The sequence below is a fragment of the Mauremys reevesii genome, linkage group 7, assembly GCF_016161935.1.
Source record: "Mauremys reevesii isolate NIE-2019 linkage group 7, ASM1616193v1, whole genome shotgun sequence".
Taxonomy (NCBI): domain Eukaryota; kingdom Metazoa; phylum Chordata; order Testudines; family Geoemydidae; genus Mauremys; species Mauremys reevesii.
The window spans coordinates 13,595,344-13,619,559 of record NC_052629.1 but is presented as its reverse complement, the minus strand read 5'-3'; the positions used below and the strand labels follow the sequence as shown (position 1 = coordinate 13,619,559).

Below are 24,216 nucleotides of genomic sequence, written 5' to 3'. Positions count from 1 at the left end.
CTCCAATATACAGTAAAATGCGGAGGCCACATATGGGCCTTAGGTCTTAGAACAAGTTATTTTTCTTATTATACTGTATGTATGCATTGTGTAGAGAACAGCTATTATGTCTGAACCTTTGGATTTTAATATTGATGCTTCCCTACAAAGCAGCTGAGGAGACACAGCTAAGGAGCCAGAGAAGGTGTGTGATCTGTTCAGCAAATCTGCTACTAAAAATTAATTTCTAACACAGTACATTTTCCTTGATCTGCACCTTACTGATAGCCCTTCACCAGGGATTTGGTTCTCATTTCTCCTCAAATCCAGGCTAAATTTATTTAATTAGTGATTACGTGAAGAGGTTCCACTCACCCCACATGCACCGTCTTGTGGCTAGATCTGGGAATTAGTTCTTGACCCAGCTGGAGCCCCTTTCCCTCAGCTGCTCACACTGTGGCCTTTTTAGGCCTCTTGTGAGACAACCTGGCCAGGACAGGACCCCAGCACTTACTCTCTCCCTGGATTTCCTCCTTGACCCTCTCCAACTCTCTTTCCACCTAGGAAGTAACTGTAGACCTCCTCCCTGCAGCTCCTTTCTATGCTCACTTTCTGACTTTATACACCTAGCCCACCCTCCTCCCACAGCTGGACTTCATCTTCAATTAGTGCTTAATAATCACTGGCTTCCCTCGAGGTGCAGCGGGTCCACTGTGGCCCATATTATTCCATTCAGGGTTTGTGTGGGGGTGAACACCCCATCACAGTTACTTTAAATATGTGCCCAACAAAACTGTTTGGATCCTGTACCCTTCTGCACTCAAAGACAGGGATACAACTCCACTGACTTCAATAAGAAGTTTGCTTGGGCATCTGAGAGAAGAATTAGGCCTCCTGACTACTGAGATTTTTAAAACCAGAATGAAAAAGTATGTATTCTATTCCAACACTTTACAGCTATTAGTAATAAACCCCACATTCTTCTGTTATAAAATGAAAATCAACATTATTGTCTTATTTTATAACTGTTAAAAAAATTATTTGCTTCAATGACAGTTTTATCCTAAAATACATGTAAAGAGCTCTAGGGAGGTTATATACAAGTAACATGATAATCTAAGATTATTTCGTGTTGTATAATTATTGAATGTACAATTTCCCTCAACCTGAACATCACTGTTTTAACTTAGCTTCAGTCTTAAGGGAAACCGACTGCATAGCAAACATATGTTAGTAGCAAAAAGCTCCATATAATTTCAAACAGCTTGGCACAGTTGGCAGTTTCTGCTCCCAGGAAGCCCAAGAATGAAACAGCAGGTAGTGCTGCAGGACAGGAATGAAATGAATTAGCAGAGCTACAGGTACGCCAAGAAACTTGCATAATAGCTTCTGCCTACCTTCTGCATGACTACGTACAGTGGTAGCAGTCCATAAGTACCAAAATTCATGACACTTAAGAAAAAAGATTATAGCAATATAATCTAATGGATGAATCGGCACAGTTGCAAACATCAAGCAGTTTTGCTCTCTTTTGACCCTGAACGAAATGAAAGCTGCTGAAGGGATTTAAAAATTTCACAGATTTATAAACATTAAAAAGCTGACAAAGAATCTAGTAATAAACAAAGGAATATTGTTGAAATATTTGCTTGTAAAGCTAGTGGAAGGTAGAATAAGTAATAAAATAAAGTGTTCCCCGTTCCCTGTCCCCTAATGGCCCTCCCGGGACCCCTGCCCCATCCACCCCTCCCTGTCCCCTGACCGCCCCCGGACCTCCCACCGCCCCATGCAACCCCCTCCTCTCCTTCCTGACTGCCCCCCCGACCCCTGACCCATCCAACCACCCCTTCTCCCTCACCGCTCCCAGAACCCCTGCCCCTGACTGCCTCCCACCGTCCCATCCAACCTCCTCCCTTCCTGACTGCCCCTCCGGGACCCCTACCCCCATTCAACCCCCATTCCCCGCCCTCTGACCACCCTGACCCCTATCCACACCCCAGCCTCTGACCACCACCCTGAACTCCCCTGCCCTCTACCCAACCTGCCCTTCTCCCTGGAGCACCGGTGGCTGGCGGCACTACAGCTATGCTGCCCGGCTGGAGCCAGCCACGCCACTCCGCAGCACAGATCACTGGGTCAGGCCACGGCGCTGCAGCTGTGCTGCTTGGCAAGACCTCGCCGCCCAGAGCATTGCGTCGGCGGCACAGTGAGCTGAGGCTGTGGGGGAGGAGGAACAGCAGGGGAGGGGCTGGGGGTGAGCCTCCCAGGCTAGAAGCTTGGCAGGACGGTCCCGCGGACCGTATTTTGCCCACCTCTGGTCTAGCATATAGCAGTATCTGCGCACATACTACATAGCTTACTTTTCGTTATGGAGGTAGTCATTTTGGAAACTATCCCAGTGAATTTTGAAATAGCATTTCCATTATCTGGCAACTCCCATAGTAATCTACCTGATCTGTGCCAGATTACTAACTCTTTTGTCATGACCATTTTATATATAAAGCAATAAAATATATATTATACTTAGTGTGACAGGATCCCTGGGGTTAGGGGCGGTTCTAGCTTTTTTGCCGCCCCAAGCACGGCAGTCAGGCAGCCTTCGGTGGCTTGCCTGCCAGAGGTCCCCGGTCCCGCGGATTCGGCGGCTTGCCTGCGGGAGGTCTGCTGGTCCCGCCACCGAATTGCCGACGAATCCGCAGAACCGGCGGACCTCCCGCGGGCAAGCCGCTGAAGGCTGCCTGACTGCCGCCCTCGCAGGGACCAGCAGAGCGCCCCCCACAGCTTGCCGCCCCAGGCACGCGCTTTGAGTGCTGGTGCCTGGAGCCGCCGCTGCCTGGGGTGCAGCCTGGGACTGTGGGACAGCTGTGCCCCCTTAACTCTCCATCCTGGGCTGTGTCTCACAATGCTTTGCTAGTGACAAGCAGGAAACCCCTCCAGGGGCTGTTATCACTCAGCACAACAGCTACACCCAGCTAGATGGCATGAATACTCCCAGAGCCACTCATGAATCACACAGAGAAAGGCACCAGCTGAATCTCCCCAGCCTTGTACCTCAGGAATATACCATCTTGCATTGCTCAAGACAAACAGTGCAAGTTTATTAATTGGTTCACCGCTCCATCAATGTGGAAAGTGGATATACACCAGCTTTTGTAAATCTGAGCAGATTTACCAAACACTTCAGGCAAACTCACTGGCAGAGATCAACAGTAAAACAAGTTTATCAACCGCAAAAGGTAGATTTTAAGTGATTTTAAGTGATAGACAAAAAATCAGAGAAGTTACCAAAGAAAAGAAAATATAAGCAGGCAGTCTACACTCTCAACCCTATTAGCCCGGGCAACATCTAGTTTTTCTCACCCCACTGGATATTGCAGTTCATAGTACACAGGTTTCACCCTTGAAACCCGGGCCAGTCTCCCCTGCTGGCGTCCTTCAGTCTTCTCAATGTCCTTGTTGCTTGCAGGATAGGTGGGGGGAGGAGAAAAGGCAAAGCCTGGGGCCCCTGTGTTCTGTTTTATACCCTCAGTTCATGTGCTTGGAGAACACAAGTCCAGGCAGGTCTGGTGGGCATTGCTAAGTCACAAGGTGAAGTAATACCCCGGTGTGTCTCCTGTGAATGAGTCATTGAATTGTAACTGCTCTGCTGGACGATGGCTGGTGATGTCTGTTTGGCACCCACCCGGGCATTGGTTACCTCCCTTGTTGTTGTCTCTGGAGAGCAAGTATCTGGGTGCTTCCCAAACCTACTGCATATTTTAGTAAAAACCATACAACACAATTCTTATAATTTCATAAGCATTGATGATATACATATTTAGATAGAACAATGGCTTTCAGCAGATCATAACCTTTCCCCTGATACCTCACCTGGCATGCTTTATATGCAATATCACAATTATATATAAATGAGGAATATGGGGGTTACAGGGTTCTCCCCGAGATATAGAGTGTCACACTTAGCATTCAAAGGATTCATGGAGCACACACAGCTATTTTCTGTTCAAGGCCATTTTGTAAGAATAGATACAACACAGTTTTGTAGAACAATCTGGCACAAATCAGATGAGGTGGATTACGATGGGAAATGCTCCCTGATAATGGAAATGCCAATTTAAAGTGATCTGGGATGATTTCCAAAGTGAACACCTCACTAATGAAGCAGCTATACACACACACACACCCCTTGCATTCATTTAGCTGGCATTCTGGGAAATGTTGGCATTCTAACTGAAAGAGGTTGAAAGGCCTAACTGGAAACACAAAGCAAACTCAATGGATTCGGTAATGTCAGGATTGTTTTATTTCTCTTGGTTCAAAGCAACTTGAAAAGAAGCTGATGTGCTTAGCTGCTGAGTGGAGAATGCTCACTAGTATGAAATATACACGGTCATTTCACTTGAGATGTCAGATTAAATTTAAACTGTGACTTTAATAATAAAAATTCATCAGCTAGTATGCTAAAGTACCCATTCCTACTGGTCCTGATCCTAAAAGCGACTTGTCTGGGCAGACCCTTATGTCCACACTGAGTCCATTAAATTGGGATTCTTCCCAGGCAGACTGCTTTGCAGGATCATAATCTTAAAGATTACCAATGTGACTCTTACCTGATTGACCAGGGGGTGGGACTCCTGATGATCCTCTCGGTAGACATAAAAATACAGTAAGGACTGCTGCTTTGTTTCCTGAACAAGGCTCAATGGCAATTGGTTTAGGAGAGCCCTGAAAAAGAAGATCATTTTGTAATGTGTGATACAGATTATTTTCCATTTCTATTTATAAAACTTTAATCTGAGGCCCAGTGATGCTGGCCTGCAGATACTTTTCTCAACTAGTCCTTCACATTTGCAGACTGTCCCATCTCACTTTATTTGACTTAAATATGGGCTTTAATAGACAACACAGCATATCTAATTAAATAGAAAAAATGACCACAAACACCAGAAAATTGTATTTACCAGTTTGTTTCTCAACGAATTTAGTGATGTGAATTTATTAGTCACAGCAAACAGCAGCTTTTGCTCAGACATGTTAGAGTGGAATCTGAGACCTAGTACCACAATGTTTCCCATATTTTCATAATACAAAAAACAGTGTGAAACAACTCCAACTCTGCATACCTGTATAATCTAGTCTCATTTCATGTCATCCAGTCTGTGTCACCCACAATTATGCTGATGACCCATCTAGCCATTTCTTTGATAACTATATCCATGTCTTTTTCTATGTCATCCATGGAATGCCTTCGTTTTCTGGTCTGCCCATCAACCAACGATCCTTCATTCCTATCCCCCAAAATGCCTCACTTCTGTCACTATGCCCACAAGAAGTGACTCAATAATAAAATAATAATAATAATAATAAATGGACAGATATAAACTTAGTCATAAATAAATGCCAGTGCACAAACATGTATAAACCTTGTCATTCCCTCTTGCATTTTCCACAGCATCCTGTCTGTCTCCTTTGTTTGTCTTCTTTGGTTAGTGTGAGAGCTCTCTGGGGCAGGGACTCCCCAGATTTCATGTTATACACAGCAGTGAGCTCAGTGTCAACACTTAAATAGTAAGTGTAGTAACTGTTGGCAAATGCTGTTTTTGTAGTGGACACCGTAATGTGTTTCTTACAAAACCGAGACTACCATGGATTAGATCCACAAGGGGTTAGAGGCACTTTAGCACCTAAGTCCAAAATTTATATCCTCAACATCCCCGCTTAGTTGTTGCTCAACCCTGTAGGTGCCTAAAATACCTAGGCACTTAGGTTTCTGTTGGTAAAATACTCCAGGTGCCTAAATTTCTGCCAATGGGCAAGTGCAAAATTGCCTAAATCCTGATGTCACTGAGCTTCTCGGTGCCTAACTCCTGACAAGATCCTAAAATCAGGTGTTCCCTGACTATCTTGTCAGTGGCCCTGCTCAAGTAGGTATTCTCAGAGGCCATCTACGGGCTCAGACCTCCCACAAAACACAGCCAGCAGCAGCAGGGGATGGTCCCTAAAACCAAACAGCCCAGTGTATAGAGCACTCACAAAGGATGTGGATGAGGTGGGTTCAGATCCCCATTCTGCCTGATTTGGAGCAGGACCAATATCCAGGTCACCCACCTCCCAAGTGAATGCCCCAAACACTGCACTATATGCACTGGATAAGAGAGAATAAGAATGATTCTGTTGGGCTTAAAGGCACACACACCAAAAGGCTGACTTGGCTTAGGCACCTAAATCCAGGCAAGAGTTCATGTCCGTGAATCCTAAGTGGAGAGAGGCACTTTTCCCTGACCTATAGTTAAGCACCTAACTCCCTTTGAGGGGTGGGGTTTAGGTCACACCTTCTCAGCATTTCCTCCTGGCTAGTTTAGTAGGCAACTCCCATCTCAGCATATTGGCTTTAGTGAATCTCATTCTTAGGCTTGTAGCTCTCCTAATGGATCACAGAGGGAGCCTGGGTGCCTGACTCGGGGCTATGAAAGCCACCTGGGGTCAGGACACATTAGGTATTGTCCCACTGAATCTAAAGCTCCCTTTGTAGATATAGCCCAACACTTGTGATGGCAATGGATTTGTGTCATTATAAAGCTTTTTCCTTTTATTAGTCTCATAAATCTATTCATTTAAAATTAACTACTGGAATAAATGGTTGCAGCCATATTCTTCTTGAGTTACCAAGCCTCAAGCCTCTAGCAGCTGAAGGAACACAGAGCAGCATACAAACCCAAAAAGTGATAAGGTTCTAAACTGAGTATTTACAATTAGTCATGTTCCCATATTTTGTGCTCACTAAGTGATACGCATTCCCCATTTCAGAGCTTAAATGTTTAATCAAGCACTGAGGATATTTCTGAAAATGTTAGGTCAAAATCAGCATAAGTATTCATCTCTCTTTCTTGTCTGTAAATATTTAGAGAGCGAGTCTGTCATGTTGCAAGGCAAAAGAGAGAAATCTGAATGTTTTGATTTGAGATTCAAAGCCATTAAACTTTTCCATTTACATGCAAAATGCAAAGTACATATAAATGTCAACTGGTTCAAATATACTAAGAGGAATGATAGTTTAGGCAAGTTAAATATGCTGCAAACTACTGGATATAAAGGGAAGAAAACAAATTCCCTTCCACCACGAAAAGCAATTATTAGTTTCTATTTAACTACCTCCAAGTAACCAAAATGTATTACAGTTCAGTAGAGATAAGAATCGAGAGCAAACTGCAGTAAATTTAACAATAGATAAATGTTATTTTCAGTACATAGATGGCAAATATTTTAGAGGCATTTTTGTAGATGTATTTAGTCTAATCTAGTCTAATTTAAGGTTGGCATAATCTGGTGGATAACAAATCAAGATGTATTAAAATCCTTCACATCTGATGAACCTCTCCCACCTAAAAAACCCCATAACTTAAGAACAGTTATTATTTTTGTAGCATCTACAAAAGGAATGTAGATGAAAATTCATCCCATTGCAGCAGTTAAGTTAAAATGAGACCTGTCATGCTTAGGCTTTTTGTTGGTCCTTTGAACAGAGGTCCAGGAGCAGCTGATAAGAAACAGAGCCAGATCCTCAGCTTGTGTAAACTGGTGTAACACCACTGACTTCAGTGGAGCTATAATTATGCACACCAGCCAAGCATCTGGCCTCTGATTTCTAGAACTCCAGAGTCCTCTCCTATCATAACAAAGACGTAAAAGAAAAATAAAGGAGCCATTTTAATGTTAGCTTCACTAGATTCACACACAAAAAAGAAATACCAGTTTGTTATTGGAAAAGTTTTCTTTTAAAGTTTCTACAACTGCATTACAAATCAAGTAGAATTGTATAAAAACTATAGGAGTAGTTATTATCACAATCAATATTTACTACAGTAGTGCCTAATCAACTAAGAAACAGGCCTCTTTGTGCTAGGCACTATACAGATAGAGTGGCAGACAGTCTGTGCCCCAAAGATCTTACAGTCTAAATAGACAAGACTGGGGAAAAAGGCTATACCTCATGAACAGGGTGAACAATAATGGTGACAAACATCACTTACTCGTGGGGGAATTCTGCACCAAAAAATTACAAATTCTGCACACAATATTTTAAAATTATTCAAAATTCTGTATATTTTATTTGTCAAAATAAGAAAATATAATCAGTTTCAATTATTTTGGCAATTGATTTCAAAATGCCAGTCAGCAAGTATGTATGTAACAATACAGACAACAAAAAAGATTCAGGAAATGTTTTTTGACAAATAGATTCCTTACTAGGCATATTAATACAGAACTTTGAGAGGAGCAGAGGGAGAGGGAAGTAATTGCTGGGAAGGAGCCTGGGAGTGAACCTGGAGGGTTGTTGGGTGTGTGTGGAAGAAGTATGGGACAGACTTTTTTGTGGGGGAGGGATTGTTAGGGAGTTATGGAGTCTCTCCCATGTAGACCCTGGCTGACTCCTGTTCTCTCTCATTCAGTCAGGTACAGCTGCCCCTGTCCCCATGTGTCCCTGCACCCCCACTCAGCCACCCCCTTTCCCATCCATCCCTGCACCCTCTCCCTCCATCCCAATGTGTCCCAGCACTCCCTCCCCCATCCCCATGAGTCCCTACATGCCCACTCAGGTACTCCTCCTCCCTGTGTCCCTGCATCCCCCTCCCCTCTGTCCCCATGTGGCCCTGCACCCCTACTCAGCCACCCCATCCCCATGTGCTCCTGCACCCCCACTCCCATCCGGCCCCTGGCTCAATGTTGTCACCCCACTAGCTCCTGTGCCCCTGCCCCAGTCTGTCACTCCCACTAGCCCTTCTGAACCCCAGTCTATGTGACCTCCCTAGAACCCCATGCGCCTTGCTCTGTCTTCTCCCCCATAACCCATGCCATATCCCTCCTCACTTGGCCCTGCAGGCAGGGCATTCCGAGGAAGGTTGCCACTGCCCCTCCCTCTCCACAGCTGGCTGCTCTGGCCCAGATGCCCTCTCTTCTGGCCTCACAGCATCCCCTGGTGGGCAAAAGGTGTAACTGCAGTGCCTCTCCATCAGAATCTATTTTCTGCAGAGAAAAAAATCTACAGGCGACATGAATTCTGTGTGCGTACAGTGGCACAGAATTCCCCCAGGAATCAGTGTAGCGAGGACACCGTCCACCTGGCTCCCTCTTGTGGCCAAAGCATTTTCAATAGCATCCTCTATCGGTCCTCTTAGAAGATCGGTGCAGACTTTCTCAGGGTAATCATCAACCCGCCCCTGAAACTGAGTCAGTAGCCCAAAAGTAATTCAAGATAGTCCTCAGTGTCCCAAACACAAGTTCCATCATAACACCAGCATAGTTTGTACCCATCTACTATGCTTCCACTGACCATATTGCCTTTATTCTGCCTAGCAGAAATCTAGCCTCCCCATTCTGCCTTATTTCCTCTGTCAGCATGCACCAGTTTCTGAGAGGGAAGGTAGCATATATATACACCTCTCATCCTGAAAGCTCCTCCCAGTGGGCCAGCAGAGAGGGGAGCCCTGCAATACAGAGTTCCAGCTCCTGGGCCCTTAAAGTAACAGTGTCCTGGTATCTTCCCATCCCACTGCTAACTCCCAATCTTCTCTTCCAGTTTCGGCCAGTTCCCGAGCCTGTGCTCGCACCAACATCTCTTGGACACAGTCTTCTGGTCCCCCTCAGGCTTAAAGGGCCAGAATACCCCATTACAGTCATGTTCATACAATAATTTTTTGTGTGCAGGCGTGGGTTTAGTCAGGAATGGATGAGCTAAATGGATAGAAAAGTGAAGGGAGAGGGCACATTGAAGGGAAAGGGGGCAAAAGGGAATGGGAAGGGGAGAAGAGGGTAAGAGAGGCAAGTGTGGGGTTAGACTGTACACTAATGGGAAGCAGTGTGATGTAGTGGATCGGCCACTGGATCAGGATTCAGGAAACTTGAATTCTGTAGGCCCTGTCTATAGTCTATTATGTGGCCTTGGAAAGGTCTTCACCTCTCGGTGCTTGTTTCTTTTATCCTTTGTCTATTGAGATTGTAAGCTCATTTGGCCAGGGAATGTCTCTCAGTATGTGTTAGGACAATCTCAATTAGTGTCTCTAGTGCTACTGAAATACAAACAGTCAACAAAAATAAACAAATTATTAACAATAAGTAAGCTTTTCTGGACATGGACTGACAATGTATATCTGTACTGCACACAGCACAACAGGGCCGCAATGCTGATTGGGCCCTCAGTTAAAACAAACAAAACAACAACTATTAGTAATAGTTGGTGTAAGCCAATTCTCCAGGCCTTCCCTCTTATTTGTGACAAAACAAATAATAACAATCTTACTCCCCTTATTAAGAAAGACAGTGAAAGTAAAATCTTTATTTGCAAAAGTAATTGTATGCAGGCACACAATTCAAAGGAACAAATTTTCCATTATGCCTTTTACTTATTTGATAAAGAAAACATAAGTCAAAATTGATATATTTTCTATTGCGATTGTACTATAAAAGCTCCCATAAAACAAGCACTCGCTTTTTCTGTTTTACTTTTGCCCTAATTTCTTTCAAAACACGATTGGTTCAAATGATATTATTGTTAACCATTTTCAGCAGAAGTTCATCCAAAATCAAATACAGTAGGAATTTTCTATTTTTGCCCTCCAAATGATGCATTTTTTATAGAAATGTTAAGACTAAGAAAGAAGAAGCAGTATTGTACTGTAAGTCATTCAGATTCTCTAGCAAAAAACTACAGAAGCATAGAGCAAATGATAATAATTTAGATACCCTGAGGTTTGTCAGTTGTTTAAAGATAAATACATAATCATGAATCAAAGTTATTTCACAGTGACATAACATGTTCTCTGAAATGTGCAATTTATCATGCATTTTCCACAGCTTCTCTGGAAGAGATAAGGCATGTGTTTGTTTGCCCAAAGCACTTAGCTTCTGTGATTTATTTACTGGAATTGTCATATTTTATACAAAAAGAAGCAACTGTTATGTTGCGCCAAAAAGCAGCAATGAGAATCAGAGTTAATAAAACATTAACCCTGGAAAATATAAGAAGCATACAGTTCTCTTACTAATCAACTTTTTTTCTGATTTTAGACTACTTTTTAAAGAAAAGATGAACACTTTAGGATTATTTCATTTTTATTTTCCAAGTTTGTTCTTATTTTTAGTTAGGGTGCAGGAAGTCTTATTCTAACTTAATTCTGTCCATGATACTTGCAAATGCACTGCTCTTCATATAAACAAATGAGTGAATAGTCTTCAAAGCAGTTGTCAGAATATTGTGGTTTATCCATGGAAAGTTTGCAACCTTAAGTCATATCACACTGTACCCCAGCATAACAGCTCCTTCCACACCCATGTGGTTCCCAGGACTCCAACTTTCCCCCAGCATTCTTCCTGGTGTAGCTAAAAGGGGCACCAGGACTCACCCCTTTTCCTGGTGCAGGAGACTGAACACAACACGTGATAGTATGTGAGAGGAATATTGCTGATATCCCACCTCTCTCACACATGGTGAAAGTGAGAGGGCGGGCACATGGAATGGAGAAAGGAAGGGTGCGAGAGAGGGGAAAGGGAAAAAAAAAAAGGAAAAGTGAGTGAAAGGGAGAGAGCAAACGGTGGATTCTTTGTCCACTCCAAGTGTTTATTACAGAACAGTCTGAAAAAATTCTTTATTTCCCGGAAAAAGGAGAGGTGGGAAGAGGAAAATATAATATCCTACTAAAAATATTAGTTCTTAGATATCTTGGAACAATCTGCTTTACAATGAAGATAGAAGGGCATATAGTTTGAAATAATTTCAGATATTTTTAAATGCACAAAACATAGCTCTATCAGTCTGGTAGTTTAGTAGTAATACAAATAAGCTGCCTCACAGGAATCAGCATTTAAAAATTCCAGCACAGTAAGAGGCTAGTAATGTGACAGCGACAGTGAACTCAGCCTTATGCTGCTCAGCACTGACTCGTCTGGCCATCACAGCTGCAATGGTGTTTGAGTTTTGAAGGAGCTGCATCCAGGCATCTTTGGTGGGCAGCAAAAGACAGCGGATTTGAAGGGATGAAAGGAGTAAGGATAAGGTGGTGACAGTGGGGAAGGATCTATGGATCTGCTGGAAGGATTGGGAACAGGGATTTCCCTACACCCCTTATACCTCCCCTGAATTTCCCCAACCTCCTCTCCATACACACAGTTTTGTGAAGTAGTTACATGCCAATTTAGTGATTGTTTGGAAATTTGAATTGAAATTGAAACATTAATACACACTTTAAAAGCATATACAGTGTATGATAAAATACATGCATCTGAAAAAAGTATAATAGCTTTGAAAAGTATGAACATAGACTAGCTTCCTTATACAGCTGTTGTTTTTTATGACAATGTCAGTGCATTCGTTTCGGTGATGTTGACCAACCTAATAATTTCAAATGATGATCTGTAAGCAAAGTCTAAATGAGCTCTCCCTGACAGCTAGTGATGTGCTGGAGGGAAAGGCTTCAGGACCAGACTGTATTTACATTCACACCTAAGCTACCTAGGTATCCAGCAAACAGACCTGTGTTGCCCAAGTGATAGATTTTGGCTGGGGTTGGGTTACAAATCACTTGAATGCAGGGGGGGTAATGAAATGTTGTTATTCTTATTGTATGAGTAAAGGGCAGTAGAACTGTACTTAGCCTGTGCTGATTGAGGGTATCAAAAGAGAGGGTGGGGACAGGTGTTTTGCTTGATGGTCTGCCTGAGTCACAAGTACTATTTGACCTGCCCCTCTCCACTGTTTAAAGACAGAGCTGATTAGGCTCCATAGATCGGGGGTGGGCAAACTACGGCCCGGGGGCCGCATCCAGCCCTTCAGACATTTTAATCCAGCCCTTGAGCTCCTGCCGGGGAGCAGGGCCGGGGCTTGCTCCGCACAGTTCCCAGAAGCAGCGGCACATCCCCTCTCCAGCTCCTACACGTAGGAACAGCCATGGGGCTCCACAAGCTGCCACAAGCGCTGCTTACACAGCTCCCATTGGCTAGCAAACGGGGCCAATGGGAGGTGCAGGGGTGGTGCCTGCAGATGGAGAAGTGTGCAGAGCCACCTGGCTGCGCCTCTGCATAGGAGCCAGAGCAGGGACACGCCGCTGCTTCCGGGAGCTGCTTCAGGTAAGTGCCTCCCAGAGCCTGCACCCCTGACCCCTTCCCATGCCCCAACGCCCTGCCCCAGTCCTGATCTCCCTCCTGCCCTATGAACCCCTCAGTCTCACCCTCCTGCAACCCAGAGCCCTCACACCCCACCCCAACACCCTACCGCAACCTGGAGCCCCTTCCCGTACCCTGAACTCCTAATTTCTGGCCCCACCCCAGAGCCCGTACCCCCAGCCAGAGCCCTCACTCCCTCCCACACTCCAACCCCCAATTTTGTGAGCATTCATGGCCCACCATACAATTTCCATACCTATATGTGGCCTTTGCACCAAAAAGTTTGCCCACTCCTGCCATAGATAGTCTTTTGTTTTGTTAAGTGACCACTACAGCTGAAATCACTGATAATCAGGCCTAAGTGCTTAGACCTGCTGTGGGACAGTGTTTCTGTGGAAGAGGCAGCCCAGTCTGTACTAGCAGCAAGGTTCTCCCACTGAGAGCTCAGCTGAAATCACTGAGAGCTGGGTGGAACCTCAAGAGACCAACCCACAGAGGTCACAGTGGCAGGTGGCAGCAGAAGGTGATGACGCAGGGCCATTGGCAACAGAGCAATGGAGTGAACCGTGGCACAAGGAACAACAGTGGCCAGAGTGAACAGTGAGCAGCTGGAGGAATGAGCAAGGTGCCTTCTTGCCCCTCACCTGGGAGCTGAACTCATGTGAAAGCACCTCTGAGTCTCCACTGACCAAAGACAACACTGGTGAGTGTTAATGAGGCTGTTAAGAATGCTGGAGACACAACACAGTTTATGCAAACAAACATGGCTGTGGCATCATACTTTATATTTAAGCAAGAGATACCACACACTACAAACTGGAGGCCAATGTTAAGTGCATTGTCACTTGTTCATCCTGAAGTTGAACACTGGTTCCGAACAAGACCAGCAATGCTCACTATCTTTCTGCAAGAAACTCAACTGACTGGCTAGAAGCATGTGGTGCAACAGTGAAAGACTCAACAGTTGAAAAAGTGAAGAACTCTCTCACCACATTCAAAAAATTTGCATACATGGCTGATGAATGCACCGATGCAAATGGGCATCAAGTATTAAGTCATTGTGTACGTTATCTTGATGTCAGTGGTAGGCCAGTACATGCACTTCTAGATGTTCAAGTTATAGAAGACACATCGGCTGCATCTCATTAGAATATCAAGGTTGGAAGGGACCTCAGGAGGTCATCTAGTCCAACCCTCTGCTCAAAGCAGGACCAATCCCCAGACAGATTTTTGCCCCAGATCCCTAAGTGGCCCCCTTAAGGATTGAATTCACAAGCCTGGGTTTAGCAGGCCAATGCTCAAACCACTGAACTATCCCTCTCTCTGTGCCAACTCATCTCTTAGAAGAGTTAAATGCTTGTCAATTGGACCCCAAACAGATGGCTGTTTATGCATTTGATGGAGCTGCAAACTTCTCTGGAAGACATGGTGGAGTACAAGCTTTGCTTAGAGGAAAAGTGTAACCCTAATCTCTTCTATACACACTGCAAAGGCCATCTACTCCAACTAGCACTAGTATGAGCTGCAGACTCTTCAAAAGACATTTAAAAAGCTATACATTTAATATCTTCATTATATTCTTTTTTCAGCAACAGTCCAAAAAGACTGAATATCTTGGAAAACATAGAAGATACACTGGGACTGAAGTTCAAATTAGTCCAATCTGGGAAAACCCTCTGGCTTTCTCATGAGCAATCCTTGGCTGTTGTCTTAAAATTACTCCAGCCATTACTACTGGCTTTGGAAAGTATCTACCAAGATGGGATGGATCTAAGTAGTGAGGCTGCTGGATTACTTTTGCTACTATGTTCAGAGAAGCCTATTGCCATTCCCTCTCTTGTAAGTCTACTGTTGAAACCACTTGGGTCATTAAACAATGCCATCCAGGCATCTGCTACAACAGTAGTAGATTTTTGCCCAGCAATAGAAGCTATATTTGGGTCAATCAGAGAGCTATCCATTGAAAAAGTACTGGAAGAAGCAAAGACTTAAGTCCAGAAGTTGACTAATTAAGGCATTTATATTGAATCCTTAAGTGAAAAGGACAAGAAGTGTTTGTTAAGACAACTGAAAAAGTACAGACTTGATTCTTAAAAATCTACAACAGCGATTTCTAGATTCTTCTCAACCTCAACGTAGCTTTTACAGATCCCTATCCTATAAAACACCGACAGTTGAGTGGAGTGAGGCACTAGCAGCAATGCGACTGCCATGTACTCAGGAAGAATAGAGAATATGAACACAGAGTGGAATATCATACAATGAATGAATGAACATTTCACTTCAACTTCTTTTTTATCATCACCAGTGGCTCAAACCGATCTTTGTGTTAAGTTTCCTTGGATGAAAAAAGCAGGAATTCATCTCTTGCTACTCCCAGTCACAACAGCTACAGTTGAGCATTCTTCTTCATCATTGAATAGAATTTTGTGTTCTGAAAGAAGTCACCTTCCACCTGATCATGTGAATGAACTGAGCATATCAATTGAAGGAATGGAAGTACTGGACACATGAGAAGCCACCAAAGATGAACGCATTGCATTCAAGAAGTTCATTAACAGAGTTGTGAAAAATGATAACAAGAAACCAAGGAGGATGTAGATGCAGTGCTTCAAAGAAGGCTTGAGTAGCCAACTTTAATTTGTGTGATGATTTTAAAACATGAATTAAATCTAGTAAAATAGTCATGAAATATTTTTCAGTTTTTACTGTGGTGCCATACAGCCCACCTTCACCCTCACGGTCTCACCCTTCACCAGTCCTGACTCCAACCCCCTGTAAATTCGAACACTCCCCCCCCACAATTTCAAGTCCTGGGGAAAAAACCGATTGGGAGGGTCTCCCAACCATTATAGCTTACCTGTAGATTCCAATTTGATCATCAATGAAATTGTATTTGCTATTCTTACAAAGCCATGAAAAAATATAATGTGTAAAAGATTTTGGATCAATCTACATTCCAAGAAGAGATGTCTTACCTAAGTGCTGTAGGACTTGAAATTTTCAGTACTTAATATTTTTTTCTGTTCAGACTTTTTAAGTTAGGTGCATCTAATTTTTAAAAGTGTATTATTATACCATAAGACAAATAGATCACGTAAGTCTGAATGGCTGCAATCTGATGCCAAAAATGCAATTAGAAGATTGAATCAAGGAATTAAGGATTAATGTGGGTATGTTATACCTGTCAGCAGTAATAAGTATTTTGACAAGAACAGAATAAAGTTTGACAGTATGCACAAATACTGATCTGATATATGACAGAAGTATTAAGAAAGCAAACAACTATACATTAATCACTAATGTTTCTTAGCTAAAAGGGTTTAATGCCATTGTTATCAGAATTAATCTATAACTATAAATGCGTCTCTAACAGATTAAATAACTTATTCTTTGCAGTTTAATGATAATTTATATTGATGTAAAAGTTAGCTTTTAATCATATTATTAAAACTGAATTAATTTGATGAACACTAAATGAAGTAAGCATGATGGTTTGGTAATCAATTATGCTGATATGACAGAACTAACAGTGGCATTCAAAGTCTCAACAGCTACTTCCTGGAGTTCAATGTGCAAGATTGGAGTGGAGGGGGAGAGGGATTGTGAGTTCTCTGCACTCCTTTAGACAAATTGAGTGATAGGAGGAACAGGGCAACATAGGTGTTCATCTTTTTATTTTCTATTATATCTAGGTTTGATCCTGTGCCCCTAACTGTGATATCCAAGTGCCTTTAAGAAGGCATTGTGGCTTGCAATTTTTTAAAAAAGGGAGTAAAATGCTTTAAAGGACATATCTTCAAACCATACCCAGCAGGACTAGCTGGTTACTAGGTGGGGCAAGGGAGAAATGGAAAAGGCATCTTCCTCCCAAGTTCATAGATTGGCTGTGAAGCCTTTCCACAGAGGCTACATCCGCTCCATTACTGAAGTAGCCTTGAGCATCCCTTAAATGGTTCCTTCACATTGGGAAGAGAAGAATGTTGGACCTGTTGTATTAATTTAGAAGGAAGATATGTGCTAAAACTTTTAATGTAACCCAGTAGCTGTTCAACATTAAACAGTGTTAAACAAAGTCCAGGGGTTAGTATACAGATACCTTACCCCTACTTAGCACTATGGAAAACACACTATTAAAAATCTTTTAAATCTTTTATTAAAAATACAGAAAAGAAGAAAAACAATTAAAGTCTTTGAAGTGTAAAGTATTAAATAAGGTTTTTATTTTAACAACATTTTTATTCCCTTTCCCTGTAGACAGTTTTTGGAAGGCAACTCCCCCTTTTAGATGGTATTAAAGATCAGAAAAAAACTGTTCTTTTGGGAAAAAGAAGTTAGTTGAGATGATATTGCTGCTGCTGTTGTTAAATTTTAATTTTTAAAGGAAAACAGCTTAACAGTTTTAGCTGGTATTAAAGGTGGTAATAACTGTTATTTCAGGTGGTGTTTGGGATTTAGCTGGAGCTGGTAGTGGTGGTGATGTTATTTGGTCCCCTTCTTTTGGGTCACTTTTGGTTAGGACATCTTTTAGGATCAGGATGTGGAAGGCCTGGGGTTGCAGGGAATGGTGCAGGTGTCAGCCATGATGGTTAAGCTCACTCCAGTAGCCACTGTCTATTCTTTTTTGTTCTTTCATACTTTCCCCACAAGTGCTCTTTTTTAAGGATCCAAAACGGGAATAATGGGTGAAGCTACACAGTGCCTCATTATTTTGTCCACCAATTAGACCCAATATCAGATATATCAAGTTTGGCTCATTAACTTTTGGATTCATGTTTTCTGCTTTTGGCTCAGATTAATTTGTCCTTTTTGATTAGAGTAATTCAGTTATTCTGTCTCCCTTTCATACCTTTCCCCATCAACATTTGCTATTGTAGGTTATTGTGATATTTTATGAACTGTTACATACTTTTTACAGTTGCGCTCACAATTCAGATAAATTTGTAGGCCCAGCTGCCACAACAGACCATGTCCAGTGTCCTGCCCGTGTCCTGCCCCTGTTGACTTCCAACATGCTGCTATGCAGAGGGACCACACAAAGGTAAGCTCTGTGCCATGAGAATGAAGAAACACCCCTTGTGTTCCCCTCTCAATACAAACCCCTCCCCTTTGCAGCAGAGCCACACCACTCCCCCAGCCACAGGAATAATCACAGCCACAGAGGAGGGTGGGAGTTGAAAACTGAGACACAGGGAATGATGTGTATAGTTGAGAACTAAAATACAGTAAGTAGGTTCTGTTTTCTTACAATGCCAATATTACTGCACATTGCAGTCTTAACTGTTGTATAGTAATGTTAATTATTTACTTATTTAATATTTTTATGCCCACCCAAAAGTTCTGGCTCACTTTTGTTTCTTAAAAAAAAAGTACAAAATGAATAATTTATGACAATGCACCTATTACAAAAAAGCTTTCACCAAACACAATCTATGCACCAGGAGGAATGTTCTTGGGGAAATACTGAAACAGAATACTTAAGCAAGGACAGAGCCTGGGAATAGTTTTGGGGGCTGGCGAGGAATCAATAACAAATCTCTGTAGGCCACTAGGTTTCCACTCTAATCACAAGCATCCACTAATGATTTCCCTTTAATCCATGAGACGCAGTTTCTTCCTTATGCAGTTAGCCAATAGAATTACTCCTTTCAGACTAACCTACGAGAATGGTACTGAGCCTGATTATAATCAATTCTATACCGTAGCTTCGTTCAGCTGAGGATTTCTCTGTGATTTACAACTTTAATTAATTAAGCCCAACTAACCCCTATGAGGTAGATAAGTATTATTACCCATTTTAAAGCAATTGTGCTAGAGGAGACTCTCTGGAGCTTCTTATAATTCTGCCACCAAGCTAAAGGGAGACTTGAGATGATTTCCCTGCCTCTACAATTTAGTCACCCCTGCCAGAGAAGATTTATCTTGAGGGCTCGTAAAAATACTTCTGATAAGCACATTTTTGCCTTCAGAATGAACCAATTTGCCCTTATGGAAAGTCCTATGGTATGTAATAGGGATTAAACCAATAGGATATATAGAAATATAATAGGACTCTGAAGAAATTACTCTGAAACCCTATATTGGAAAACTGAATAGAGAATGATATCCTTTCTATATGTGTTTTTGAACCATTCAATAGATTTCTTGTAGCAGGGATATAATTCTGTATTACATTCTTTAGTTTGATTCAGAACATGCATATAGATATTATAATTTATCAATAAAGCTCTCTATTAATTTCCACAAGGGAATGCCAGCTATTTGAAGCAAATAAATAAAATAAAAACATACCCGAGGCAAAGATTATTTGTCCATTATCACACAGATCATCATTGGTTACTCTCTTGTGCAGGCTACCTATGCCACAGGTTACAGAGCAGAAGGGAAAGCAGGATCTGCAAATCCACTGCTTCCCAACTCCCATCACAGGTGGGAGGAAGAGGACAGGTATTGGTTCCATCCTATCCAACATGCCAGCAAGCCTAATTGTGCCTGTATCCCATGTGATCCACGCTGGTACAGACCCAGCACAGTTTACTTCCTATCTGAAGTAACAAGTAGATTGTAGGCAGATTGTGATTCTGAGTCTCACACTGCTTCCTGGGTTGCTCCAGAGGCAGCCCTAACTAATGATCTCCTGCTCTAACCACTAGAGACAAACTTCACTCTCCTGTCCTAGAATCACTAAAAATGAGTGAAATGTACACCTCTATCTCGATATAACATGACCCAATATAACACAAATTCAGATATAACGCGGTAAAGCAGTGCTGGGGGGGGGGAGGGCGCTGCGCACTCCAGTGGATCAAAGCACGTTCGATATAACACGGTTTCACCTATAACGCAGTAAGATTTTTTGGCTCCCAAGGACAGCGTTATATCGAGGTAGAGGTGTATTTAGAAAATCTATGCCAGTTTCCAAAATGGAAAAGCAAATGCCCTGGACTTATCTGGCTACTTTTTCATTGTCTGCAAAATTGGAAAGGAAATGCAGTATACCATAAGTCATCCAAAATAGACGTTCAGTTAACTTTTCTATGGCAATGTCTTATAATATTCTTTTGTAACCTCCTGACCACATACAATATGCCTGGTGAATGACAAATTAAAACATTTATACCTGGAACTGTAATAATAAAAAAGAGAACTAAATTAAGACACACTATGAAAACGAACTGTCAGCAGAAAGGAATAAAGTGCAAACTTGGCAATATTCTTAATGCAGAAGAAAATGCTAATGGCACCGGCATAACAAATGACTTTCTGCCATGACTACTATACAGATCAGTCTACTGAGTGTACAGAAGACATGGACCAAACCTCTGAAGGCATGAGATAGCTTTTATTCCTACTCTCCTTGCACTGTTCCAAGGGCAGACCTACATTTTGTATTTTGGAACCTAAAATATTCTAAAATATTTTTTCCCAATAGATTAAAGAAAAATGTATGAGCACGGATCATATTTCAAAATAGCAGAACATAATATATTACAAGTGAACGAGTGTATTTGGATACAGTGGGCCAAATTATGGCTGCTCCAGTGCGGGTGGGGAGGAGGAGGGCACAATGAGACTTTTCTATCCTAAGGGCCAAGGGAAAAGATCAGTGAAGGGGGCAAGAGGAGTCATAAATGCGCTGCATGCCCTAGCAACAGCAGCATGCATGAAACTGACTAGCACTGTTGACAGCACAAGCAGCTTTAGAGGTGGCATGTCTAGGTGGGGTAATGGCAGAAGTATTGGAGCCCTGGATAAACGTTTTAAAAAGTGTCGCAAAAAGCATCTCTCTCTATCCTTTCTCCAGCAACTCTGGAGTCATTCTGCCTCCTTGGAGGTATAACTGGATCCAGTATTTCTTGTGTCGCAGGCTTTAACTCAAATACTTAAAAAATACCTTGAATTGTAAGGTATAAATAGAGGACAAAAATAAACTCTTAGGGCCAGATCTTCAGCTAATGAAAATCAGCACAGCTTCACTGATATCAAAGGAGCCACACAAATATATAGCAGCTGAGAATCTGACAATATATAATTTGTTTCTTAAACAATTTTATTGAAAAATCCTGCAAATACCTAAATCCAAGTACCACCAATTAATGTTGCATTCAAAGGTTGTTACCTATCAAAATTATATTATTTATTATTTTACAGTACTCACAAGTGTGTTAGACACGTCCCAGAAAATGCCCAGGACGCAAGTCCCTGCCCTAAAGTACCTAATCCTGAAAACACTCAGGCACATGAGTAATTACTCACATGAGTTGTCCTACTGAAACAAATAGGATTACTCACGTGGATGAAATTACTCATGTGCCTGAGTGTTTGCAGGATTGGGTTCCAAATGATAGACATGACAGAGAAATGAAGAAATAATACATGCTGGGAAGATGATAGGGGAATGAAAAAAAAAACATTAGCAAGATATTTGATTGCAATAGTTGGTGATTTTTTTTTTCGTTATATTTGAGGCAGGGGAGTTAATTTAACATACTAATTTAAAAAAAAATTGCAAACACTCCTTTTTTGCAAGTACTACAAATTTTGCATCATTTGTGCCTTAGAGCCACAGTTACTGTGTTAGCTGTTGGTAGAATTTGTTTTACTAAATCAAGATATTTGATCAACACATTTTGGGCCTCATTCTCATTTACACTCAGGTTACTTTGGAAACCAGGCCCTTTATGTGTTGCATACATACACTTTGAGGCCATGTGCAGTACACAATTAATATAAATAAGCAAATCTTTACCTCAGTGTCAGAACTTTCTTTAGAAAGTGAAGCATTTAACAGTGTCCCAGGCATGCAGTTAACTCAGATTTTTTGTTCAATGCGACTTAAAATTAATGATCAGTGCCTGGGAAATGATCCCTTTAGTCTGATTATACTTGCACTCCTTTATTAACTCCCAGCTGGGGCCTGCTAATCATTATCTAATTGATTAAGCCTTTGAGGAACTGTCTGCCACTAGGTGTGGTCTATTACATACATCTGGATGTTAAGATTTTTTTCTAAGGAGCACAGAAAAACAAACCCACCAATATTGTAGGAGGGAAAAGATATTTGCTACAATAAAAGCAGAGTAACACTCACAATTTTTGTTTTATTAAACTATGACAAATGTTTGTCATTCCATTTCATGCATTTTTTCACAGCCTAAATTGTACACTGAAAATATGATCACACTTAAATTCTACAGAAACATGCATTTTGCAGAGTTTTGATGCACAAGAAATAATGCCTCAAAAATTGGCCAATTTTTATTGCAGATTGCCCATTTTTGCTCAAGTACTGACTAATTTTCAACACAGCTAATTTTTGTGTGAAAATTCATGTAACAGAGAATTATTCAGGGAAAATGCCCATTTTTGAGTTTGCAGTGAATAGTTAAATTTCAAGTAGTTTTACATTTCGTTACATATATTCTCCCCTCTGCTAACTAAAATACTTTCCCTCTCCCTATTTCTGCACCTAAAGTGGATCCATTACCAGTAGTATAACTAGTGAATGGTTATGCTGTATTGTAATTACCATCAACACACATTCTAGATTTGCATTATTGTTTATTTACTTTATTTCAGAAATTACTGACATTATACTAATGTAGTAAGTCTTCCAGTTTCTCCAAAACATTCTTTCCTTCATCTCCTGGGTCTTGTGGTGCTCAGCACTGTTTTTTTCATGGAAATAAATGCCACATATCAAATGTCACTGGCTAATACAATCAGCAGAAGGAGCCGGATCTTATTTACTTAAACAAGGGCAGAGATGTGAGATCAATCATCAAACAGATGTTATTTGTGAAATTGAAGGTATTCGTGATGATTGCTACTATAGAAACCAAGCATTGTAAAATATTCTCAACAAATGCTCCTTTATTAACAACCAATGTGACCACAATATTCTGCATTACACTCTACTCTCCATCAAGTGATCAGCCTTGCACATTTTCTTTCTGGCTATTTGCTTTCAATGGTAACTGTGAGATGGATTTCTATTAGTCTTTTAAGATATTGTATCACTGCCAATACCAGTCTTCCAGTAAGTGACACATACTGTACTCATTCAGTGCTAAAATCTAGCTTATTTCATTTCCCCCCTCCTGTCAACAGCCAATCAAATCAGTGATTCCCTGTTCAACAACAGTGAAAAACAGAAACCCACTGTTAATTCCTGTGGTTAGATCAACAGTATGAAAACAACAGTGGTTACTAAATGCCAGTTCCAGCCTCTTCAGCAATTAAACCATTCTACTTTCTCAGTAGCCTTTGTGAAACAGATGAGTCAGTCAAAAAACATCTTCAAACTGACTAGTCATATTGCACCAATAGTTTTTAAATGAGTTTGTTTATTTCTAGGTTGGGTAAAATCCTGGCCCCACTGAAATCAATGGGAGTTTTGCCATTGACTGCTATGGGGTCAGGATTTCACAAAAGAAGTATAAATCCCACCCTTCACTGTAGTTACAAATAAACTAGCCAAGCACAAACCCACCTAAGAGAAAAGGCAAAAATCTGTCATTTTGTAATTATACCAGATTATCTCTAATTTAAGTGCACAAGAGTAAGCAGGTACCGTGATTCTTAGGTAGTTCAGTATTCTACTCTATGGAATAGAAGGTTGTGCTCTTGCTTAAGACAATGTGAGAAAATTAGCTCAGAAGTAATTTTACTACAGAACTGAAACACTGTGTGGCCATTTGGAAATATCCATTTTTCTCCTTATATGGATCATTTTGTGTCCTTTCCCTGAGAAACCCCTAAAGAGGAAAAATTCTACGAAAATTCTACAATAGAGACATCTTTGTGGCAAATATTCTAGCAACTGCCAGTTACTATAGTTAACATTCCAAAGTGTAAGAGTTCAGAGAACACATATTATACATGCTACAGGATGGTTACTAGGGTGACCACCTAGTATTTCAAAATGCAAAGCAGGGCACATGCAGGAGCCCCTCTGTGGCCCTGTCTCCTGCTCCTTCTCCTCTCCCTGAAGCCCGCCCCATGGCCAGGCCAGAAGCTGAAGCTGGGCAGTGCTAAGAGCTGCCCAGGGAACCTGGGCCACTGTGGGGAACCCCAGGCCCT

General features: G+C 41.7%; 1 protein-coding gene across 21 annotated transcripts in view; it reads right to left on the bottom strand.

The window, feature by feature from the left end:
- Positions 1-24,216, bottom strand: part of ATRNL1 (attractin like 1) — a 1,032,651-nt gene that overhangs the window by 80,924 nt on the left and 927,511 nt on the right. For all 21 annotated transcript variants that reach the window (XM_039547653.1, XM_039547651.1, XM_039547655.1 and 18 more), the window contains one exon: positions 4,590-4,704. In XM_039547653.1, the coding sequence (XP_039403587.1) occupies positions 4,590-4,704 (115 nt within the window). The remainder of the gene's footprint in view (positions 1-4,589; positions 4,705-24,216) is intronic.